This window comes from Pseudoliparis swirei, chromosome 8, assembly GCF_029220125.1.
Source record: "Pseudoliparis swirei isolate HS2019 ecotype Mariana Trench chromosome 8, NWPU_hadal_v1, whole genome shotgun sequence".
Taxonomy (NCBI): Eukaryota; Metazoa; Chordata; class Actinopteri; order Perciformes; family Liparidae; genus Pseudoliparis; species Pseudoliparis swirei.
Window position 1 is genome coordinate 10,080,032 of NC_079395.1, and position 23,107 is coordinate 10,103,138.

Sequence of the window (23,107 nt, forward strand, 5' to 3'; positions counted from 1 at the left end):
GGTTGCCCGCGTGGGCGGTGCTTATTTTTATTGAGGCAATCATGTCGGGTACTCCTTTCAAATGATCCCAACACATGATAAACGACTCTAGTCACCGACATGTGGTGTTCAGTGTCTGGGTAACACGGAAGCCGTGTCAACTTTACAGTGCAGTGCTTCAAACGGCGACATGTATGATTTAACTGTACATGGTCCCCTTTAAATAAAGATAATAATACAAAAATAAAAAACGTCTGATGGTAAAACAAAAGTACTTCCATAATCTCTGAAGTTTGATTTGGAGTAAAACTGTGTTTGAATACAAAAAACATCTCATGAGATGACATCACTGTACATCCATGTCCTGTAAAAGCGATGAATAATGTGTCACTCATAAAAGAAACATCAGTAACCACAGGGCATGAGCAGTCACTTTAGAATTCACATTAAGACAAATATAATGTATTATCATCTAACATTATGATCAGTAAATCACTTTAGTCCCTGTTTATCCCGATTAAGCGCCATTTAAATAATGTACTTTGTCCAAACATATTTGACACATTTTTTAATTCATAAAGTACTGACATAACTGTAAACTTAATACGGCCTCTAGCGCCATCATGTGGCTGCCCAGTGAACATGTGTTTTGATTCCTCAGTAATCTCATTCTATATAATAATATAATATTATTGAGATGGGGTCTGTGCTTCCACAGTATACATATGTATGCATCGTACACATTACTCGAAAAGAAAGCCATCATTACATGCACAGGTTGAGATATCATTTGACTTGTAAGGCAGAACAAATATTAAATGGATATAGTTGATCCCCTCTATCAAATACATTGTTAGTGTTGATGTACATGATTAGACTATTGGCAAAGGATGTAAAATGATTAGCACTGTTCCACAAACCGACTTTTGGGAAAAGTTAGCAGCAGCCAATTGCCTTTTTTATTGACCTACGTAATACTATTTTTATATGTAATAGTTTTAAGTTGTAAAAATAATTTCAGCGATGAAAATGATCTATTAGTGCCATCTATTGGCTAAAAGAAAATATTACCAAAGTATTACCATGAATACATCTATCAAGACTTGCTCCCGGTCTTAGAATTCGATATTACGTTTGTGATCTTGAAGAAATAATGTTGTATTGAACGTGGTAATAATATTACTTCCACAATAAAGATTTTGTAGACAAAGTGAGACATTATGAGGAAGAAGTTTATTGAGGAGTGAAACAGAGACACAAAAAATAACAACTGATGCAATTCCCCAGTTTAACATTATGCCCACTGCTAAACAATGCCATCTCAGTCGACTGGAACCATTTCGTTGTTGTTCTTCAGCAGATTTTATTGAATTTGTTCAACTTTTTTCATTTAGCTTTGGCAATTCAGAATTGTAACTCATGCCGGTAAGGCAGTCTAAATTAGAGAGAAGAGAGCATTTAGTGAATAGAGACACAGAGAACAATTAAAGCGCTAGGATTCTTGACGAGGTCTTAATAGTCCACGGGTACAGTATCTCCTTATCATTACCTATGTACATCAGAACACAGTTTAGGCCCACGTACACAATAACAAACTGACAGAGAAGCACTTGAACATTGACAATACCACCTTAAGCTCTGATGGAGATGCTGACTCTCTAGCTTCGATGGTCGTGAGAGAAGAGAAAATACGAGAGACTAGAAGAGTTGAGAAAAGAGAGAGTGCTAGTTTGTGATGGACATGGAGTTGCAAGTTTCAAACCTGAGAAAAAGGCTAAATGGAAACATGTAAATGTGTGTTCTTTGTATATTCAAGAGTGTACTTGTGTTACGTTGTTGTTGTTGTTGTTTTCCATCTCACAGGTCAGCATCTGAACCTGAGCTTAAGGCTGCAAGGGTCACAACTTGACCTTTGCTACAGCACAGGTGGACACCTATGACAAGGTTAAATGTATTATTGAGGCTGTTTTCATATAGAGAATACTGACGGTGCTCCTCAGCCTTGCTATGTGTGTATGGCTGCTACTACAACACGGGAACAACTCACAAAAGTCCAACATTATATTTATGATTCATCATTAACAGCTTTGACCATGAAAACAAATACAACTGAAACGCCAACAAACGTGCAGACGGACAGCGCATGCACACGTGTCCTCACACACTCGCACACACGTCCACAGAGTTATTACTCTCACACACACACACACACACACTAAGATACAACTTATGTTCCTAAGAGATCATTGAGCTGATAATTAACACGTAAGGGGGCATTATATAATAAATTAATACAATACTAAATCAATCCCAGCCTACATATAGGCAAATTAGTCCCTCCCCTGTATACTTGCACACAAAACACACTCACACTCTACATAAAGTACACACACTCCCATGCAATAAAAGCAGCTTATGTGCCATGCTGCATTTTGGAATGAGTAGGGCAGTGCGGCTGCTTAGCGTATTTTTATGTAGAAGCAGCAAGTGGGGGTAGTGGCTGATTTGGTGAGGAGTTTGTGGGGGGGGGGGGGGGGGTTGAGGTTCCAGGGACCGATACTGGGTAGTGGATCTGCGAAGCAAACCTGGATCACAGGCGAGCAAAAAGCGCACATACACATACACCACAATACAAGTACTATACTGTACATAGATATATGGACATCGTCACCTGGCAGGGAATTAAGGGTCAAGGGTCAAAGACTTCAGTGTCTGCACTAAGGAGGGACCAGGACGGCAGAGCCATGGCTAATAGAGGAGGGGCTGGAGAAGATGAGGGAGGGAGATCAGTGTATGAGGAACCCATTTAGATGTTTATGGCGGGACTTGTCTTGTGGGAGATGGCGGGGGCCGCCGGCTTGAGTAGAACATTTGAAAGGAGAAGTGTAAGAGAACAAGACAAATAAGAGATGAGACAAATGAGAAGAGAGTAGTAAATAAGACAAAAGGAGACAAGAAAAAAGACAAGATCAGTCCTCATGCAGCTTAAAGAGATGTGTGAGGCTTTGTTTGAAAGTAGAAATTGTACAGCTTTCTTTAATGTCTCACACAGAGTCAACATTATCGATGTAAAGAATGCGTAGCTTGGTGAAAATATCGGTACAACTGTCAAGTTTTTAATTTTAAATATGAAGGTACTGTCATAAGACGGTAGTTTAGCTTAGCATAAGACTGGAAATGGGGGAAAGACGTTGCCTGGAAAGAGCTCTCCAAACAATCTGTTGAGCATTTCACTCTTAAAAAGACACATATATTGTTGATTTAGCTCAATATTTTGAATATTTACAATGCAGGGGAACTCAATGCTGATAGTACGTCATCATGGTCACATGCAAAACTGCTGTTATTTCCATCAAAAAGAAGATTACATTTGATGGCTGGAAAGGAATTAGCACCTGATCTAGTAGCAGATATAAAGCAGTTAATACGAGCTGATGAGATTTGATTCTGAGTAGGCAGACTTGATGAGGTGAAACAAAAAAAAGAATACTCATAATTATCAGCTATATGTAAAGTGAAAAACATCAAAATCTACATTTTGGAGAGATACAAAAAAATTGAGTATGATTAAATCCAAATCAGAAAATGTAGTTTTAAGGGCCTTAATGTTTCTTAGCCACAAAGACATCAAGAGAGCATTTTTTGCATCTTCCTGACAGATTATATGAAGTCTGCATTTACCTGGGGATGCTAGGAGGAGCCCTGTTAGGGCGGCTGGGAGCCTGAGGGCTGTCAGCACTGTTATTGAAGGGCCCCAGCGGACCTGGACGGTTTGGTGGTGGCGGGGCTCCCCGGGGAGCCGGACGCTGGCCAGATGACATCCTCCTGGAGGAAGTGGGGCTGGCTGGAGGAGACCTGGAGCAGGAGAGAATATATAGCATTGGATAATGTTGAGGACAGAAGGAGTGCAGGATGCATCTGCATGCATGATCAGTTTGATCAGTTTGATTCTAGGAACTTTACCTGCGACCAGCTGCACCTTCCACCCAGGAGCTGTCAACAGGCGGAGGCACGGGGACGGTGATGGTGGAGGTGGAGATATCACCAATGATGACCAGGGCCTCCTTGAGGGCCAGGTGGGTCTTCAGCACCTCATCCCTCCTCTGGGCCTGCTCCTGGGACTCATCCATCAATGCATTCTGGTCACCTGCAGAGTACAGCTGGGCCAACAGCTCGGCATTGATAAAGTCCTTGACCTGGTGGCAGCAAGAGGCAATGCAAGATGATGAATCAGAATTGTGAAAATTAAGAAAAAGAACAGGCCTTCCAATCTTTTTTTTCTTTCACTTAGTGGATATCATGTCACTATTGGTACTTGAATACAGTAAGAGATAAAGAAAGTGGTCACCACGGCCCATGTAAATAAACATACGAGTGATCTTTTCTTACATTGTTGATCATGAGATGCATGATGGCTTTGGGCATGAGGTCCCGGATGCACTTGTTGACAATAGCCATGTAGGAGTCCACCAGGTTACGAATGGTTTCCACTTTGCGCTCCAGCTGAGGATCCATGGAGAAGTTATCTGCGTCGGCGCTGGTCTCACTCTCAACCTATAGAGGGAGAAAGGAGACATAGTTTTGAAACAAGGGAAGAGGGGAAAGGAGAGAGGTGCATGAGAGAGGACGGGAATACATTCACAAAAGAATTTTGATGCATTGTATGAAACTGACTATTTAATACATTATGTTTTCATGTTTTGTGAAATTATGTCAAGAGCATTCTTAAGTGTGAATGCTAGTAAACTAAGGAAAGGGTTTTATCAAATGTGTTTATTTCAAGAAATTAGTAACATATTTATGCGTTAGGAAATAAAATAAGAATAATTTAAAAGAGTAAAGGTAAAGTCAGTGAATAATAATATGTTGGGATTAGACATAACTGGGGAAACGAAGCTAAGAAACTCTCCCCCAGATAGTGAAGAACCAATTGAGAGGAGAATATGAATGAGTTTGCTAACCGCAAAGACTTTCTCTGGATAGACCCCGGCACGAAGGAGGGAAGATTTCCAGCTTTCCACATCGTCCTGAGAGTCACAGGCCAACTCCAGGGTGCGATTGTCCTTGTACACATTCCTAAATAACCATGACACAGGAGAATATGCACTCATTTTACACTAGCAATTCATTAAATGAACATTACAAAGCAAACTAATCTATGAATGATTACCTATTTACAAACACGACGACAATGCTCCTCATTGTTACAAAAAGTGCTCAACAAAGATATATAAACTTTGACATCTGGAAGTATTGACTTAGATTATGCGCCTCCTTCCATGTGGGATGTTTTGTTGTTTAATCCTTTTTTGGGCTTCGAGCCAATAGGGATGAATAAACTGAAATGCCATAAAACATTTTACAGGAAGTTGTGCTCCAATTACTGAAAACGCAGGCCTGATACTTAACAGCTTCATTGTGCATGGATTTAATTTTACTTTTGTTATCAATCTCATCATTTTCCTGGAAAATGTTTGGTACAATTATTTTACAAATCTTTGTACTTCTTGAACATATATGTTTTTAAACTTCATAAGCTGAACCGTAGATCTATAACATATAGCTAAAGGTGGCCCAGCCTGCATTCATGCTTCCATACTGTACAAATTGCATAATGCGAAACATATTTCAGCCGGCACACCAGCACACGGGAAATGGACTCTCTAGCTTCATCTACGGTCTGTGATTGCTGTCAAAAGTATTGTTTTATTTTCAGCCACATGCAAAGTAAAAGTTAAAATGTTAAGATCTCACAGCTGACCTTGATTCTGTATTGAAAATACAGAATATGTGCTTGCTGGACATAAAACTCTTCTCCACATCGCGGACCTTTAGGTTGTCCAGAGGGAGCATGTACTTCTTCTCTTTCTCCTGTGAATGAGGAAAACAGAAGGTTTGGATCACGAGTACTTTTACGACTAATGCAATTTGCTCTGTTTCTTATTTTCATGAATTCCTGGGCAATAAAATTGGCGTCAATTGTACAAGAGAGAAAGGTGAAATCAGGTTTTTTTTAAAGGGGGAGAAGGGGTAAGCAAAGAGAAAAGAGAAAATGGGGAGACAGGAGGGAGGAGGAATGGGGGAGACATGAGAGTGGGAGGTAGGGGGAGCATGTGTGGAGAAGGGGGAAGCAGAAACAGAGAAAGAAGAGGGAAAAGGAGAGCACATGTGGAAGTCATTACAGTGTGGCTCGTTCTTCACAGTGCATTTGGCCAGGGAGAGCTCGTAGCTAAAGGCTGAGTAAATGGAGTAAGACGGGGGAAAATGCAGATATGTGTAAGCACCGGAGGTCCAGTGCTCAAACACAAAGCTCCAGCTCAGAGGTAAAGCTGAAGCACAGCTGTATCACATTCAAAGAGGGCCTTTGACAGATGCTTAGGTTGATGAAACTCTGCTCTTCCTTTTTACACTCCATCCTAGCCTCCATCTTTATTAACGCTCTTCGTCTTTTTTCTTTTATCCCTCCCCCTCTATATTTTCTCAATATTTTTTCTTTCCATTCCAGAGGGGCCCACTTCCTGCCTGATTTTTTTTTTTTTTAAGAAGTAGAAGGAGGGAGAGAGACTGAGAGAGAGCGAGCGAGGGAGAGATTAAATGACAGCCTGGCGTTAAAACACAACATCTGGTAGTGCTTAGCAGCACACAGAGAACCAGGGAAGGAGGGAGAAGTTAAAGAGACGGCGGGTGAAGGAGGAGGAGAGACCAAGAAGAAGAAACACATGAGTGGATTTGCAAAAGATTTGCAGAAGAAAGCCCACATCTGGTGTCAAGGCGGTAGATAGTCGCAGGTAAGAATTAGCGAGGATGAAGAGAGACGAAAGAAGACAAGACAACAAAACTCTGCAGACTCTTCTGGGTTTGATTCCCCAAGGGGTCACTACAGCCCATATATGGTCACACGGGTATCCTCCCTCTTCCTCCCTCTACCTCTCCCTTTCTCACTCACTTACCCCCCACCCTCCCTCCGTCTCTCTCTCTTTCCCTCTTTTTTGTAATACCCCCTCCCTGAACGTGCAGCCAGTCTGTCCCAGTCGTCTGAGCGAATATGCCACGTCAAGGCTGGATACTCTTCATGGCCGGCGTGACCAAAACGCACCGCGAGGGGACCCAGAGCTCAAACCTCTACCAAAACAAATAAACAGGCCAAGAGACGTGAACCAAAAGGCTGTGGGAAGGCGCCAGACATGGACGAGACACATCGCGGTTTTGAGGGGTTTTCGATAGACGGGATCCTTGCTGCCAAAATGGAGAGGGGCGAAGGGAGGGCACAGACGACAGAGCCGCCCGCCAGCATCTGGAATGGCAGAAAACAGCACGCAGGGCCCGGCTCTTCACTCCGGCTCCGTCCACCCAGTGTTCAGACTACCTGTTCATTATCATACTGGTGTACAGTAGTCTGCACATTGGTTAGACTGGGCATGGACCCTCTTCTGTCACTTTGTCTTTCTGTGTCACTCTCTTTGTCTTTCTGTTGGCATTCCGAGTCTCCAAGATGTGTCTGTGTTTTTTGCATGAGTTCCTTCTGTCTCACCCTTTGCTATTTTATATTTATTCATAATCTGTATGTGATCTATATTCATCTGTATTTTGTCATAAGTGCATTATAACACTCGCCATTTTCTTTTTTGGGGGGAATAAAACATGCATCACACATTTTTTTACAATAACTGCAGATTTGACAACTTGCTGTGAAAAAAGGTGTTAAGGAATTAAGATGTTGAGTCAAAACTCACAAAATGGCGAGTTCACATAATTTATAGCATTAATGAGTAAGTGTGCAGGCTGCAAGCCTGGTGCTCTGTTGAAGATGTGGTCCACTGGAGGGGGAGGAGTGAGTGTGGCTGCAAAGCATCTGACATAGGCCAAAGCAGCGAGAGCCAATCAATCAAGTGGAGTTTGAAAATACCGCCAGACACCTCCAGTGAAGTTTTTTCAGTGGGTGGCCAAAATGGAGTTGGACACTGATGTAAACTAGATTGCTGTGGTGTCAGATAACTGCAAAGGGCAGCATAGTGTTCTGCACAAAGAAAATATGTGCAAACAGGACCTGTTACATTTGGCTGGTTGGTTAAATCAGTGTTATTCTATTTAGGTAAGCTCTTGTGTTTTTGGTCTGTAGGAAAATTCAAAGAGTGGACATGAAACTTATAAAAGTGTTGAAAACAGTGACTTAGTGTCCTTAAGTGATAGCTGCTTATGAAGTTGAAGTCAGGATATTGATATTTCATAGAGGGGTTGTCTTTGCCGAAGCATTGGAAGCTTTTGTTTGGATTTAAAACTTGTAATCTTCCTGCCAAGAATGTGAGCAGTTCCAAAGTAACTGCCAACCACAGGAGTTAGGAGTGTGTGTGTGTGTGTGTGCGCATGCATCTACGCCTGTGCACATGCATGCGTATGTGTGACTATAGAAAGTTCATGGGGCGAAGCCATGAGTCTATACTTTCCTACCACATTACCACACTAGCGTATCAAATGACATTCTGTAGAGCCAGTGCTGTGCAGCAGCCCATGTGCTCTCTGGGGGCTCAGTATGCGTTCATATATTTTGAGTGAACATTTGGTCTGTTCCAAATGTGCAGAGAAGAAGTGAATGCCTGAACTCCAAGTGGGAAGAGATGGGGAGAGAAGAAAGAGAGCAGAGAAAGGAACCTCAGACTAAGGAAAAAATTAATAGAAAGACTTTACAAATGTATGAGTGACTCTTCAACAATGCTCACAAAGAGTGAATTAATTGACCTACGTTTAGGTGGAACCACATTGTCTCTATTAATTGATTTCCTATTGCACAAATACAAATTCTACTCTGTGTATATATCTTGGAACTGCACCCTGGCAAGATACTAAGAAAGATCCAATAATGAAACAACAATGGAGCAACAACACCACCTGGCTGAAGGAGTTGCAGTGTGTCTGCCTATCTACACTTGCTGTGCAGAATAACCTCCAACCTGTACAGCAGGCACAGACAGGCAGATAGACATCAGCCCGCCTAAAGAGCCATCAAGACGGACCAAAGGCTGTGGCACGAATATGTGTGTGCTTTTCCCCAGAACCAGTATGCATTATGATGTATTATCAGTGACAGTGGAAATAAAAATAATAAAATTCATCCATGAGATCCAAATCTTCGACCATGTGTATGATTTAATTCCTGATTCCATTCGGCTAAACATCAGACTGTCGTTGGTTTTAGTTCTTTTGTTTTGTTGTTAAATTCATAAAGAGCAATTCCACAAAGAACATTGTTCACATTTTATCATTACGTTTCCCACTCTACGGTAATTTTCTTACCGCCTGCAGACATTTTATAGGAAAGATAGAATTGGAAAATATATTACTATCTGCCCTTATTGTATCCTCATCCTGATCTAAGCATCAAGGTCACCAATAGAAATTAAAAAAACAAGACCACACTCTCTAACTCCTGAGGGAATATCTGTCTCTTTAGCTGCTAAATACTCTGAGCTGAAAGACAAAAATGCTTTGTAAAACCGAGGTGGGACTGCAGTCAGTGGAAATTATCTATAGATGTGTTATAACAAGCAACCCCTTTTACTTCAAGAGTGATTTGCGCCATTTTCATGATAACAATTTTTTGCTGCTCTGCTCACCTCATCATCCTTAAACCAGGAGAAGCTCTCGGCAGTCAGCACAAACCAGTACTCCTTGGCTCCTCCCTTCATGATGCTGATGTTGTTGATGGTCAGCCAGCCTTTGCGAATGACCTAAGTGAAGGGTACGGTCAGAGTCAGAAATTGCTGAAATATAACATTTTAAAAAAATTAAAAATAAATGAAAGAAAATGAAAGGCGCTCTTCATCCGTGATTATTCTTTGTTAAAAATTCAAGTCCCTCGCCAACAATAACTTAATTCAGCACATAATGGCTAAGGCTAGCCAAAATGAATCTGTGCAGGTATTTGATGCATGAATTGCAATGAAATGTGTGTTGGAGGTCAGGTTAGGTGTGTCATTGTGTCGTTGTGACTCACTCCGAGCCGAGCATGTGGCTGTGTGTCAGTGCAGTCTCATTCAAGGAACTGTGTGACAATGCTTCAAGCGGAGGCCAGTGTTAGCTTGTTAAGTGACCATTGTGTAAGTGCTTCAAGCACACAATTACGCATGTATGTTAGGTGTGTTAACCCTACAAGCCTACATAATGTGGGCACAGTGCCAAGTGATTATTTGGTTACATTATTACCAATCCTGCACCACCTAAGACTCACTAAGGAGGTTACCCAAATTATGGCAAAGCCTTTCTCTCAGAGGCAAACATTTGAGGGCTGTTTAGTGCCTGGATCTAAAATAAATCATTCTAACTTTCAGTCTTAGAAATGATATTTTAACTGCCAAACCAAGGAGATTTTTTGTTTCAGTTTTTCTAGTTGGCAACCCCTTGTAGTCTTCAGGCGCTGGTGGGTGGAGGAGGTGTTAGAGAGTTAACGACTAGAAAGTATAATCTTACAATCAGGCCTGATGCTGGAGGAGAAGAGGCCTGCAACAGAATGTAGGGCATTTAGAAACGTTGTGGCACTGAAAAATGTTAACTTTTCTAGTGCAACTTGTTTTTAAGAAAATGCCTCTGCCCGACAGTAGTTTACACAACCAATTTGGAGTTCTTCAACCCATCAAAAGCGTAAAACCAAAAGAATGCAGCGGAGCTCGAGAGTACCACCCAATGGGCAGAAGTGTTATTGCAGGCACACATGACAACGCAAACCATAACCCACAATGAGCGATACTCACCAACAGACACCCATAAGAGGGCAGCTGAGATTCTCACTAAGGGATGGGGATGAAATGCAAAGTGGCACCTTGATGACACAGGAAGGGTTCAAACAAAGGGAAATGTCTCAACAACAACACCAGTGATGATGGTGGCATAAAGTAATAGAACCCAATGTCATTCTTTGAATAAGATAAAATCATAAAACCAAAGAAGCAAAACAAACCACTGTACACAACTCGTGCCCCACTCAACATAATACACCATGCATGGCTAGAACATAAAATAACAACAATATAAATAAAATCAAAGAGAACATAAAGCTAAATGTATACAACATAAAATGTGTGCAATGCAAAGGATTTACTCAAATGAAAGAGTATCTTGGATCAGATTTCTTTGATTTCAGCATCCCTGTAGTAGCCATCCTGCTTCTGTATGGCTGTGCAGTACTCCTTTGACCTTGTGCTCTGCTGTTTGTGTGTGACATGCAAGACATGACAAACGCTCACCTGATTTACTGCTGAACTCTGGCTCTTATTAGCCTGACTGCTCCGCTGCTGCGCACTGCGGTGGAGAAACAGCAAAACAGAAATGACAGGAGAGACAGGATGAATGTGGAGGAGAGAGAATGAGGGGACACGTCACAGGAGCAAAATGAAATCTTCTAAATGTGTGTTCATAATTATCTATCATGGTGGGGCCAAGCTAATAGATGGAGTCTTTACTTAGCGAAGCCAATGAAGTCTTCGTGGTTAGTGTTGATGTATGCGAGCTGGATGTCTATCAACAGCAGAACCTGCAACAACACAAAACATTGAACATGAAGCAAGTCATTATTGAAGGAAAATAGTAGATTGACATTGTGGGAAAAACTCTTATTTGCTAAGTGTTAGATGAGAAGATTAAAACCCCTCTCATGTCTGTATGCCAGAGCTGCCAACTTTTCAAAAAACCTTGGAGTGAGATTTTGTCGGGGGTGACCAAAATGTTGCCGCGCACGCAGCCACACACGTTGGTGGCTCAAATATCAGGAAATTAGAATTAATGTGGCGTTGTACCCATGTTGTACCCTGCATTCTGGCCTGGCAAAGGTCTTTTACGAGGCATCTTTGCTACCTTAAAGAATTAAAATGTTTTTTAATAACTCTATTCTCATTTACAAAAACATGCCTAATTCTATTGCACAAATGTCCTGTCTTTATGTTAAATTCTTTAGAATACATCTTACTTGTTCAAAGTGCTGTTTGGAACATTTTTGAGAGGGTCCTTTTCCTAGGCCTGCAAATAAAAATATTAATGCTATGTGGGCAGCTTTAATAAACAATGCTCTGATGTTTTGAGCATGCAGTATACCAAGAGGTTAACAAGGTGTTCTCCTGCTGCTTGCTATGACAGCTGAGTTTACATCAACACACAAAATCACACGCACAAACACAACGAATTATTTCAAGATTTAAAGTTTAAGAGAGTGAGAATTTAATTGAACCACATGTCATTAACAGGGCTCTTAAGTTTTGAAAACAGGCAAGAGTGACATATCTATCCGGGATGCTTTATTTTCATTGGTTGCTGGATTAAATCTTACCCAGAAACGTTTTTTTCTGATTGGCTATTGTGTAGCCCATTTCTTTTTTTTGATTGGCTGATAAGTGGCACCTCACAGCAGAACTCCAGGGGAGCGCTTGATTCCTCCACGGTGAGGGCAGCGCGTCCAGCTCATGTTTGCGTGCTGCGGCACATTAAAACATTAAATAGCCGAGAGTTTTTTCAGCGTGAGAAATACGATGTGTGGCGGGAGTGCGTGACGTAAGACCGAAATGCGTGAGTGTCACGCTCAATGCGTGAGACTTGAGAGCCCTGCATTATCACACCGTAGTCTGCTCGTTGTGTCTGTTTGAAAATCTTCTTCTGTTGCTAACTTCGGGACTCTTTGGGGTAAATAAGATGTCTATGCAGCGAATAGGTTTATAGATGCGCTCCTTAGCGCCATCTATCGTCGCGGAGTTTGAAAAGAAACCAACGCGCCTCGGCCCAAAATCAGAATTTCTTTTGCCGTGAGAAATTGGTTGTGTGGCGTGAGAGCGTGTGAAAACATGCAAAAGCGTGTGTCACACGGCGAAACCGTGAGAGTTGGTAGCTCTGTGTACGTATACCTGTCATAGACCTACCTCATAAACAAATGTGTATAGCCATATTTTGGACTGATGTGTGCTAATCTATGAGTGTTACCTGGTCCTTGGCCCGACTCTCCCTGTCTCGGATATGAGAAGTCACAATTCTCTCAGTTTCGTCGCGCAGCATGGGGAAGGACTCCAGCTGAAAACACATGTCGCACATGATCACTCACACCATGCAATGAGGAATGTGGAATAACGAATAATAATAAAAAGTGACCTTATTTTTAATTTTCCAAATTTTCCATTATTGTATAATTTCCTCTCCATTTCCAAACCCCCATATACCACATGAGTTACCTTGTTGGAGCACTGGCGCACTGTGTTGATCAGTTCCTGGATGACCATGTCCACGCACTTCACGCAGGGTCCCTTCAGCTTTACGACCTGCTTCTTCACAATGGCCTCAAACGCCATATCTGGGGTGAAAAGTCCAGTCCTGATACACACAAAGAGGGAGAAAGAAAATATATTATTGTAATGAAACATATAATATGTGGTAGTCTCTGATTGTAGTAAAAAAAAAGGGGTGAGTGCAACATCATTAATTGAACATTTATGGATAGATATTGGACCGGACTCCAAATCATGCATTTTTAGGGTTTTACCAAATTCAAAGATTTGTATTTTTACTTGTTAGGATATTTCAGTGAATGAATTAATGTAAACCTTATCATGCCATGGAAGGTGGTAGCATCACTGGGAGGTATATCTCAAATGTTTGAAGGAATGTTGTGCCTTTAGGGTAAAAACGGATGAATGACTGTGTTGCAACAGCAGGGAGTGTATAACATTTAAAAAAACATTTTTAGTTGTGTAGATTCATTTCTACCTGATACCGTGGATGTTTTTGATGGCATAACTGATTTCACGCCGCATCTCCTTCTCATCACACTCCATCTGAAGCAACCAGAGGAGGAGTTTAGACAGCGGATACAGAGAACAGTTATTTAGCTGTAAAATATTTTAGCAAACTAGGAAGAGGTAAAATTTTACAATTTTAGAAAAATTACACATAATGGGATTACAGTTAGTAAAATGCATTGAAGCCAACAACTCTTCAGATTTGAAATTTACAAAAATTAAAAGTATTTTAAAGAGGTCAAATAATTGCATCCCAGCAGATTATTTCACTTTAAAAACAATTGAAATAATTCGCTGGGGTGCAATGAGTTGACCACCTTTTGCAGTATGCCATCTTCCTCTATGAGCAACATATCACCTTGACCAGCTCAAAGGGGAAACGCTCATGGAAGATGCGGTTGATTTTTGCTCCACCAGACAGCTCCACTGTGTCCACCTGATCCCCTGAGCCCTCAATCCTTTTCTCAAAGTCCACAGAGAACTGCTGCACCATCCTGAAAACACAACAATGGAAAAAAAACATGATAAATAAAAGACCAGCAGTGACTTCTAACATCTAAAATAAGAGCGGATAAGCAATGGGTGCCATGGGAGAAAGTAATCTCTGCCAGAGGTCAGATATTTCGTAGGAAACTTAGATTTTACCAACTAAGTATCATGTAAATGATCTTGTTGTGAGAAAAATGAGGCACTGACTGCAGCAGCTGCTTGGTTTTGCGGGATGGGTCATCGGGTCGGTATCCCCGGTATTCCTCGGCCTCCTTGTCCAGAGCCAACAGCTGGGACTGCAGCTTGCTGCGGAAAGCTGGCAGGGTGTCCCGGATGTGGTTGGTCAATTGCTGTGTAATAAGTAGATTATGTTATTGGTGTTTTTGCTGTTCAGTACCAATCAAGACTGTCTATTTCGCTCCAATCATAGATAATGTATAACACAGCAGACAACATGTGGAATGCCTGTCTGAGTGTAACTATAAATTATTAGGAGCTGAACTAATATATAAGTGTGAGTGTATTTTCCACCGACTGTCACTGACACTGATGTGCCATACAATGGAAGAGGGTAAACAAAACTCCCATATATTAATAATGTAAAGTCTTCTGTGGGAAAGCCCCAGGAGTAAATGTATGATCACCTCGTTGAGCACTCTCTGCAGTCGTGGAGTGCCCATTTTCTCAGCCATGTGCCTGTATGATGAGTGGGTCAAGAAAAACTTCCTCTCAGCCTCCATCGCTGCCTTGATATCTTTCTTTCCATCGATATCCTTTTGACTGCGATTCACCACTCCAATATATCCTGGGAATCAATAAATATGGACACAAATTGAGAGACATAATGAAAGTTAATCACAGGAGATAAAGGCAGCAATATCACGCGTAAAGCAAACAGAAAAACAAGCAGTGAAGGGAAAGAAGGTAGAACAAGAACATTGTTATTGAATAATGTGATAACAATCACAGTGAGATACTTTGAGAGTGAAAGGCAACAAGAGATAACGCAAATTCAAGAGCCAAAGGGATTCTGGCTTGCATAGCTCACTGTACTGTACAACAGACACATACCTCTTCGCAGGGGCAGCAACTTGTTCTCCAATATATCTCGGGCATCTGTGCCCTCGTCCATCAAATCCAGTTTGGTGATTACTCCAATAGTCCTCAGACCTAGAAAAGATCGTAATCAAAATGTAGAAATTATTTTAGGAAGTTAAAGGACCTATTTTCACAATCGTTTAATGGTTTCGGTCATTTTTTCTGAGTGAAAATGCAACACTTGCAAGTAGCAGTTTCTTAAATGGGAGCTTTTGTTCTGTTTTATATATTCGTAAATGTAATATGTTTGAGTTTATGGCTGCTGTTGAGCCCTTTAAGGACCTTAGCCCAGTTCCAATGCAGCTTTACATCTAGCTTTTTCTTTCCTTTATTCCATCCCTCTTCCAAACGTCTTCCATTGCTGCTATTTAATTCTGCTTCCATCACGTCGTCCTTTCCAAGCATCTTTGACTATTATCTTCCCCTCTCTCTGTTCCCTTCTACACTTTTCCATCTCGCTCTTCTTGTCTGATATTATTAATCCCTCCCACAAGGTCACTTTGTCCAAGACCTCCTGGTTTTTGCTAATTCATCCTCCTCTCCTGTGTCCTCCAGTCTGACGGTCATACTCCTTGGGCATTCAATTAAGTTGATTCATTTCTTACCCTTCCCCAATATACAGTGTCTATTTTTCCTTAGCGTTACCCTTATTTGTGTTTTTTTAATTCCACCCATCTCTTTCTGATTTTCTTTTTCATTTATCTTTTGATGCTCTTCTTATTCTCTGATGTCCTTTTCTCTTAGCCCCTCGTTTTTATGAATAATGTGACACGTGATCAACCCGTGTAGGGAAAATCTGTTTTCCAAATACAGAAGTCAGAGAACAAGGTGAGGCGTTGAGCACCATCCCTGCAGCTGATGGAGATTAGATGTCTTGTTCAGATCAGTTTCACTAACCACAAGGCCACTTTGTACGTGCTTCATTCACTTCCAATACCCTTTCCATGCCCTCGTGCCCTTGTCTTACCCTGTGGATCGACATCCTTGGCCAGTTTAAGAGCATCAGAGTTGGCCAGGTCACAGTTGGCCGGAGTGACAGCCAGGATCAAGCAGCTCTCTCTGGTTATGAACTGCATGATCATGTCTCGGATCTGCTGCTCGATGTCTACGGGCTGGTCTCCAACCGGCACCTTCGTGATCCCCGGCAGGTCGATAAGAGTCAGGTTCAGTACTGCACAGACACAGAAATGCAAGATAAAAAGAACCGGCCATACCTGTGACACATTTCTGGGACTGATTGTTAGTCAATCTTCAGTATTTGCTGAGGTATTCCCCTGTATTTAACCCCTTACAGCAGAAACACATTAAATTAAATAAGAACTAGGAGAGCGTCCTGTTTGCCAGAATTTTTTTTTTCAATGTTTTAAAAGAAGTTTTTTTCTGAATGGAGCTCATTTCAAATTTACTTTAATTCAAGGCTCTGGTTATAAATTGCAGCATTCACTTTTACAATGCAATAAATGTAAGAACATCAGTATTGCATCAGTATAGCATCAATATAGCCATCGTATTGCGTTGAATATGAAAATACAATATTTAGCCATATTAACACAGACATTTTAATGCTGCCTCCCTTCAGTACCTCAATGACATATGAATTAATGTACTGTATAATTAGTTTTCTGGCAAAACCACATTATTTGTTTTAGTGACCCATTTAAAAAAACATTTTCTGTCAGCAAAAAGGATGATGACTCACAGCTTGTCACAATCTACCGTGATTCAAAAGTGTTATTGTGTGCCGTTTCTTGACAGTGTAAGGGAGGGAGATGAGCTTCGCACCGTGAGGGGAGTAAACACGCAGGTTGATGGGGACGGAGGAGATGCCTTTGTTGGCCCCTGTGACACGGTCCGTCTCTGCCTCGATCTCCTGGCGAACCTCATCGAAGTCTGTGAACTTCTTCCCTTTGCAATGGAGGAATTCAGCCCATTCTAAGAGGAAGAACAATAAGGTATATAACTGAGATTAGTGGTGGCTGCGCTGCATGTGTCTGAGAGAACAATAATGGCAGTGTGAAAGGGAAAGAAGCTGGGAAAAAACAGTATCATTTTAAAAAAGGGGAGAGAAGGAGGCGACATTTGTGTGTGTGCGTGTGTGTTTGTGTGAATGCTAGCATGTGTGGGTGTGTAAATGTGTGCGCCCACCTGCAGTAGCACTGATAAGCTGTAGAACGAGGGGCCTGCGGGTGACAATACCAGATCCACGGGGCAGAAAGTCTCTGAGGAAAGACCAATCAAAACTCATTATATCAATCCACAGTCAAAGCAGACATTTATCAAAGAGTATTCGGATAGTCATTGGAGGCAGAATTATATTTTCATCTTGAGGCATTATTTTCTCTTAACTCTTGAAGGGAAATATATTAGAATTACACCCTATATGCCCTATATGTCGGCCTTTCAATGTCACTCTTCTGGTATGCCATGTTCAACATAGTGTTAGTGAAATAGGGGCCATTTTAAAACACAGCCACTCCTTAAGCTTTCAGATGCTGCTACAACCAAGTTCTCAAACAGTCCAGAGCGTGAATGTGACCTTCTAAACAACCGGTTAAAATGTGGAGCTGCATTGCTGACAAGAAGCGCTCTCATTTAAAAACGATGATTTGACCATCTCCTGAAGGGTTCAAAGGTGTGTCAACTTCTGTGTGTGCACATGGGAGCATGCCACACATCACGACCACCTCCTATGCTAAAGGTCTGTTCCAAGAACATCTTAACACACATTGACCCTCGGAGCTCTCAAGATGAGTTAAAAAAAGAGCATGCAGCCCACTGCTTGTCCATTCAGCACTGTGCAGAGCCAGTTCGGGACAGATGGACCATTACTCAGCATCACGACTCTCAATGAGGGTTGGAACAGGAAAAATCAATTCATCCATCTGGAACTGCAAACATGCATGTTAAAACTGCACAAGAAAGGAACTACTCAGTCACACTAAAAAATATCAAACTAATGTTGCACTTCCAAAAATGGGGAACTTGTGAGCCACAGATTTAAAAAATCCAAAGCAACAGAGGCTCAGACATACAGGATAACGCTCTAAAGACACTGTATACATTTAGTATACTGCAACTCCATTGCATCTTTCATTAGAAGTGCTCTGCTCTCATCTTTCAAACTCAATGCCCGAAGTTTAAGATCGGAGGGACCCTTTAATTTTGTACATATGATATCAACTGGCACAAATCCTGCAGAGCAAGAAAAGAAAATGAATTGTACAATAAATGGGTCCATTTAGAGAGATACTTCTTCAGCAAATGCTGATATTAAACTTATCATAAAAGGTGCAATGCATGAACTATAAGACAGGTGTCGCTTTATTGAGCAGCAAAAAAGGTTCTTGCAGCAGACATCATATAGCTGTTGGGCAGTTGTTGTGATTCTGATATATCTGTTAACTAAATTAAATACTTGAATTTATATTATCAACCAAAACACACTCCTTGCTGCTGAATGCTTTAACCTTATCTTGAAATGTTTGTTTTGGGTGACCAAAATCCAGGGCAAGATGATGAATATTCATGATTGTTTTCAGGAATGGGAGCTGTACAGCAGGGAGGTGTTTTAAAATGGTTATAGATATCCCCAAAGGGAATTTGTCGAGTCAGTAGCAGCAACACAAGAATAAAAAATAAAAAACACGGTGAACTGTTGTAGAGCCTCATAGCCGGGCAGGGAATGGCCACGTTCAGCCGCAGGTGGTTCTCTCATCCCCACTTACAAAACTGAGCTCGTTGCAGCAGGTAGATGATGGCGCTGTCCACCCACACACTTCTTGGACAGGGGACCAGGCACGACGCTTCCACAGCACTGACTTCCCCCCAGCTCAGGCTTGAGGTTGAAGAGGCGAGGCGGGACAGCAGCAGGGTGGATGCAGGTCTTTAGGACAGCTGGCTGATGCAGGACCTCCTGCTCTGCGCAGGGTAGCCCCACAGAGAGAGGGGTGTGGAGGAGCCCATTGTTTTAGGGCTCTCGTTGGCCCTCTCCAGGAGCCCCCTGGCTGTCTCCTCCCACCTTGAAGCTGCTTCACTGCAGACACCTGAAAGCAGCTTTCTTCATTAAGAAGCCAGGTCCCCTGGTGATCCAGGCTTGTTGTTGTGGAAGCAGCGCACAGTCCGTGACTCCCGTGCGGTCCACACAGCACATCCCAGTCCGACTCACGGCTGCAGTCCTGTAGAGCGTGTTTAGCATAGACCACCTCAGCTTCCTCAGGCGTCAGCGATGGCGGCACACGTACCGACACACACAATGGCGTGAAACTCTCTCTCTCGGCAAATAGTCGCGCATCCCCCCAACAGTTCAGTCAATGTTCGCCAAGGCTCCGCTTCACGCACATGGTGGTCCGGGTGGCACCACGCTCATTCACATAAACAGCGATCATCCCCCTTTTCTTCTCTGTGTGTGTAGCGTCGTCTCTGTCAACGAACGCAAAGAGAGCCGGCAAAAGGCCGGGATAGTCCGGTCAGCCGTCGCCATGCAGTGAAACACAAGACTCAGACTGCTCTCTCTCTCGGTCCTCCGCGCCGCTCCGGCGGCATTTTCATCTTCGTAGACCAGACCTCTCCTCCCCTCACTGACCCGCGAGTTTTAGCCGGACCGGTCGGTTTCCTCCTCCTAGCCCTCAGCTTGACACCCGCTTCTCCGCCGCTCTCCCTTCTCCGCTCCTCCAACAGCAGCGACAGGTCTTTCTCGCGGCGCCAGCTGAGCGCTGCGCTTGAGCGGCAGAGGGCCCCTCCAGCATTGTTATGCTGCGCGGCTCTGCTACTCACCAATACAAGACAACAAAAGAACAAATCGAAAAAAGTAGTTATGGTCCAGTGTCCAGGTCCAGTAAACAAGACAAAAAAAGAAAAGAAGAAGAAGAAAGAAAGAAAAGAAAGAGAGAAAAAAAAGATAAAAGCAAAACGCCACTACTGAAACAAGCAGCCGTTGGCACAGCGCTTCCTTCCTAGCAATGGTATGCACAATCTGCATGTTGTACAGGGACAAAGAACATGACAGTATCATTGTTACAGAGGCAGAATCATTGTAATGCCCTCCAAACAAGGAAGAGATTGATACCTCTACTGGGAAGTAGCCTGACTGCAGTTGGTAATGATTGGACTGACATCCCTAAGGTGCTACTGTAACCCAAATTACTCTTCCCTCCTCTGTCAGTAGCTAGGACAGTGCTCTTTGTATATACAAAATAATAATAATCATAAGAAGAAGAAGAAGAAGAATACACATAACATAATAAAGGCATCATCACATGGTACAACAGCGGTGACTCAATTCAAGCAGGGGAGAGATAGTTTGAACTCTAAACAGAGATTGGCTCCATAGGCCTCTTACGTCATCCTCAAGGTTACCTACTGAAGGGATTATCATTATCCAATTCCTGGTGGTCAATTTTACCTGCCAACAAAGTTCTCCAGCACGGAGCTCTTCCCTGCACTCTGACCGCCGACCACTGCGATCTGCGGCAGGTCCAGGTTGCAGGCCTGGCCGATGGAGCTGAAGGCATCCTGCAGCTTGTTGACCAGCGGGATTAGATCCTCCATGCCACGGTTTCCCATGGTGCCTTCAGACGGGTGGACTCAGGATCAGCGAATGAAAATGGAGAGAGAGAGATAGAGAGAGGAGGGGGATGTGGCGCTGCTATATTTGTCCGGGATACCGCGGTGCTTGTTGATGTAGGCTAGTGAAGTCATCTAGCCGCGCATTGCCCCGAACCAAGCGAGGGTCGTACAGACTGTGGAAGCAGAGGAGAGAGAGAGAGAGAGAGAGAGAGAGAGAGAGAGAGAGAGAGAGACGCAGAGAAAAGAGATATGAACAGACAGGAACAGACAATTGCGCAGTTGCTCACCACAGCCACCATAACCTCTCTCTCTCTCTCTTCCTCTCTCTCTCTCCCTCTCTCATACAAACACACACACATATGAAGCGAGCAGCACGAAGCATATACTTTCAAGGGCATTTGGTGAGCGGAGCTTCATAGGCTCCACGCAGTTGCTTGGAACAACCCCGTGCCCTCCAGAATCCATACATCGCACACGAATAGCGCTCAATAAAGGCAAAACAACGCATCGTTCGCAGCGTGCATATTGACATTGACACGCAGCGGAAAATAGTGTCGTCTGAAAACATAACGTGGTAATAATAAGACATTTTAGTGCGCCGTGGTGAGCCTACCCCGCCTCAGGAATCCCTCGGTGGTGTCGGGGTCCGACGGTCCCGGTCGCTGTCCAGTGCTGAAACGAGGCGCAGAGCAGGCAACGACGACAAGTGACGAGAGCCCGGACGATTATACACGCACCACCTGCTATGGCCGTGCATCAGCTTGACAACAAATTCCTGTGCATTAATTGTTTTCGCCTGTAGGCTTGGTTCCGGTCGGCTGAATGTCAGAGTGGTCTCATCCCGAACACAAATTCGCCTTTGACAGATTAATCATTTCCCCCACTCTCCTCTGCTCCGCGGTGTAATTGCGAAACTGTGCCTCGCTTTTACGCCATATCGACGCGGCGGAGGACCAATGAAAACAGAGGGATTGGAGACGAGGCAGAAAACGCGGGACCCCATTGGCTGATCGGGTACAGGTTAGGTTTACCTGAGCCCGCCTCCTGTTTACATCCGTGCCATTTGTGTCGTTGTGAGTCATGCGGCACGGCTGCGCATCGCTGGCACAGAAGAGGTGGATGCGCTCCTTCAGATCCCTGCAGTAGGTGCAGAAACCATCGGCCGTAAATTCCATACACATTTCATACATGGTACGTCGGCCTACAGGACATGACAGTCATTTTATGTCGTCTTGCTTTGCGCACAATAACAGGATTAGCTGCATCCTTTATGACTTTGACCACATCGGGCCACGTTTGGAAAAACGAAGTCCAAAGTGAATTCGCTTTAACCGGAAAAAAAAAGTGTGATGCTTGTGCCAGATTGTCCCTGCTGAGCGAGGCTGGTGGAGGATGTCAGACAGAAAGGACACCGCCAATCTGCCTTAACCTCTCGCAGGACAACCTCTGTGCCAGATAACAAGTGTCTCTTGCAGGATGTGAACATCGCCTCTCATTGGATGATCTAGGAGGAGAGATCTCATGAGCTAATTGAGCCCCACTGCAAAGGGGTCGGATGCCCCTCCAACTGCCTGCAACAGTCAAATCTCATCGATTAAGTCAGTATTTGTCCTTGTCATTATGGGCATGCCCTGGAGATGGTTTCGTCGGCACATCGTGTTGTAGTACGCTGGAGTACCACCAGATGGCGTTAACAGTATAACCAATGCAGCTCTGCGTTTGGGGCAAGTTGATATATATGCTCATTATTCATAAAATCCTGCAAAAATGATATGGTAATATAATAGGAGACACGTTTTTTGTTCAATAAAATCACAATCAAGGGATAAAAATGTATGCCTTTGTTATTTCTGATCTGTTGTTTTCTGAACACAGAGGTGAAACCAAATCTGTAGTTTTGGATTTTATGAACAGTTTTCCTGACACAAAAACTGTTGTACCCTGTGACATAACCGGACAGAGACAGGAAGAGTGAGCAGCAGTATCAACATAAATCCAACAACACTGTTTCCTGAGGTATCTGCAGTAGGAGAGTTGGTTGCCAGGTCAGTATTTAGGGTTTTAAAATATAGGTTGGCCCCTTTTTCAGATCAGGACCTGTCAATCACTTCAATGGTGACCAACAGAGCAGGGACACTATTCAAATGAAGCCCTGTGTGATTCAGAGGGTAGTGCATTTTTGGATTGGATTGCATTTCTATAGAATATAT

At 43.0% G+C, this 23,107-nt stretch overlaps 1 protein-coding gene across 3 annotated transcripts; it reads right to left on the reverse strand.

Annotated features, from left to right (window-relative positions):
* Positions 1-1,193: 1,193 nt before the first annotated feature.
* On the reverse strand, positions 1,194-23,090 carry dnm3b (dynamin 3b). 3 transcript variants are annotated; one of them, XM_056420630.1, is made up of 22 exons: positions 21,929-23,090; positions 21,511-21,569; positions 20,734-21,070; positions 17,478-17,551; positions 17,115-17,264; positions 16,300-16,503; positions 15,306-15,404; positions 14,879-15,039; positions 14,442-14,584; positions 14,104-14,239; positions 13,714-13,781; positions 13,182-13,320; positions 12,937-13,023; positions 11,433-11,503; positions 11,217-11,271; positions 9,591-9,704; positions 5,741-5,850; positions 4,941-5,055; positions 4,369-4,533; positions 3,943-4,175; positions 3,661-3,834; positions 1,194-2,836 (listed from the first exon to the last, which is right to left on the reverse strand). In XM_056420630.1, the coding sequence occupies exons 3-22, from the start codon at positions 20,892-20,894 to the stop codon at positions 2,794-2,796; spliced, it is 2,502 nt and encodes an 833-aa protein (XP_056276605.1). In that variant the 5' UTR covers positions 20,895-21,070; positions 21,511-21,569; positions 21,929-23,090; the 3' UTR covers positions 1,194-2,793. The 3 variants fall into 3 exon arrangements, with proteins under 3 accessions (XP_056276605.1, XP_056276606.1, XP_056276603.1); XM_056420631.1 differs by adding an exon at positions 10,444-10,473 and having other exon boundaries at positions 21,511-23,090; XM_056420628.1 differs by having other exon boundaries at positions 21,511-23,090.
* Between the last annotated feature and the right edge of the window lie 17 nt (positions 23,091-23,107).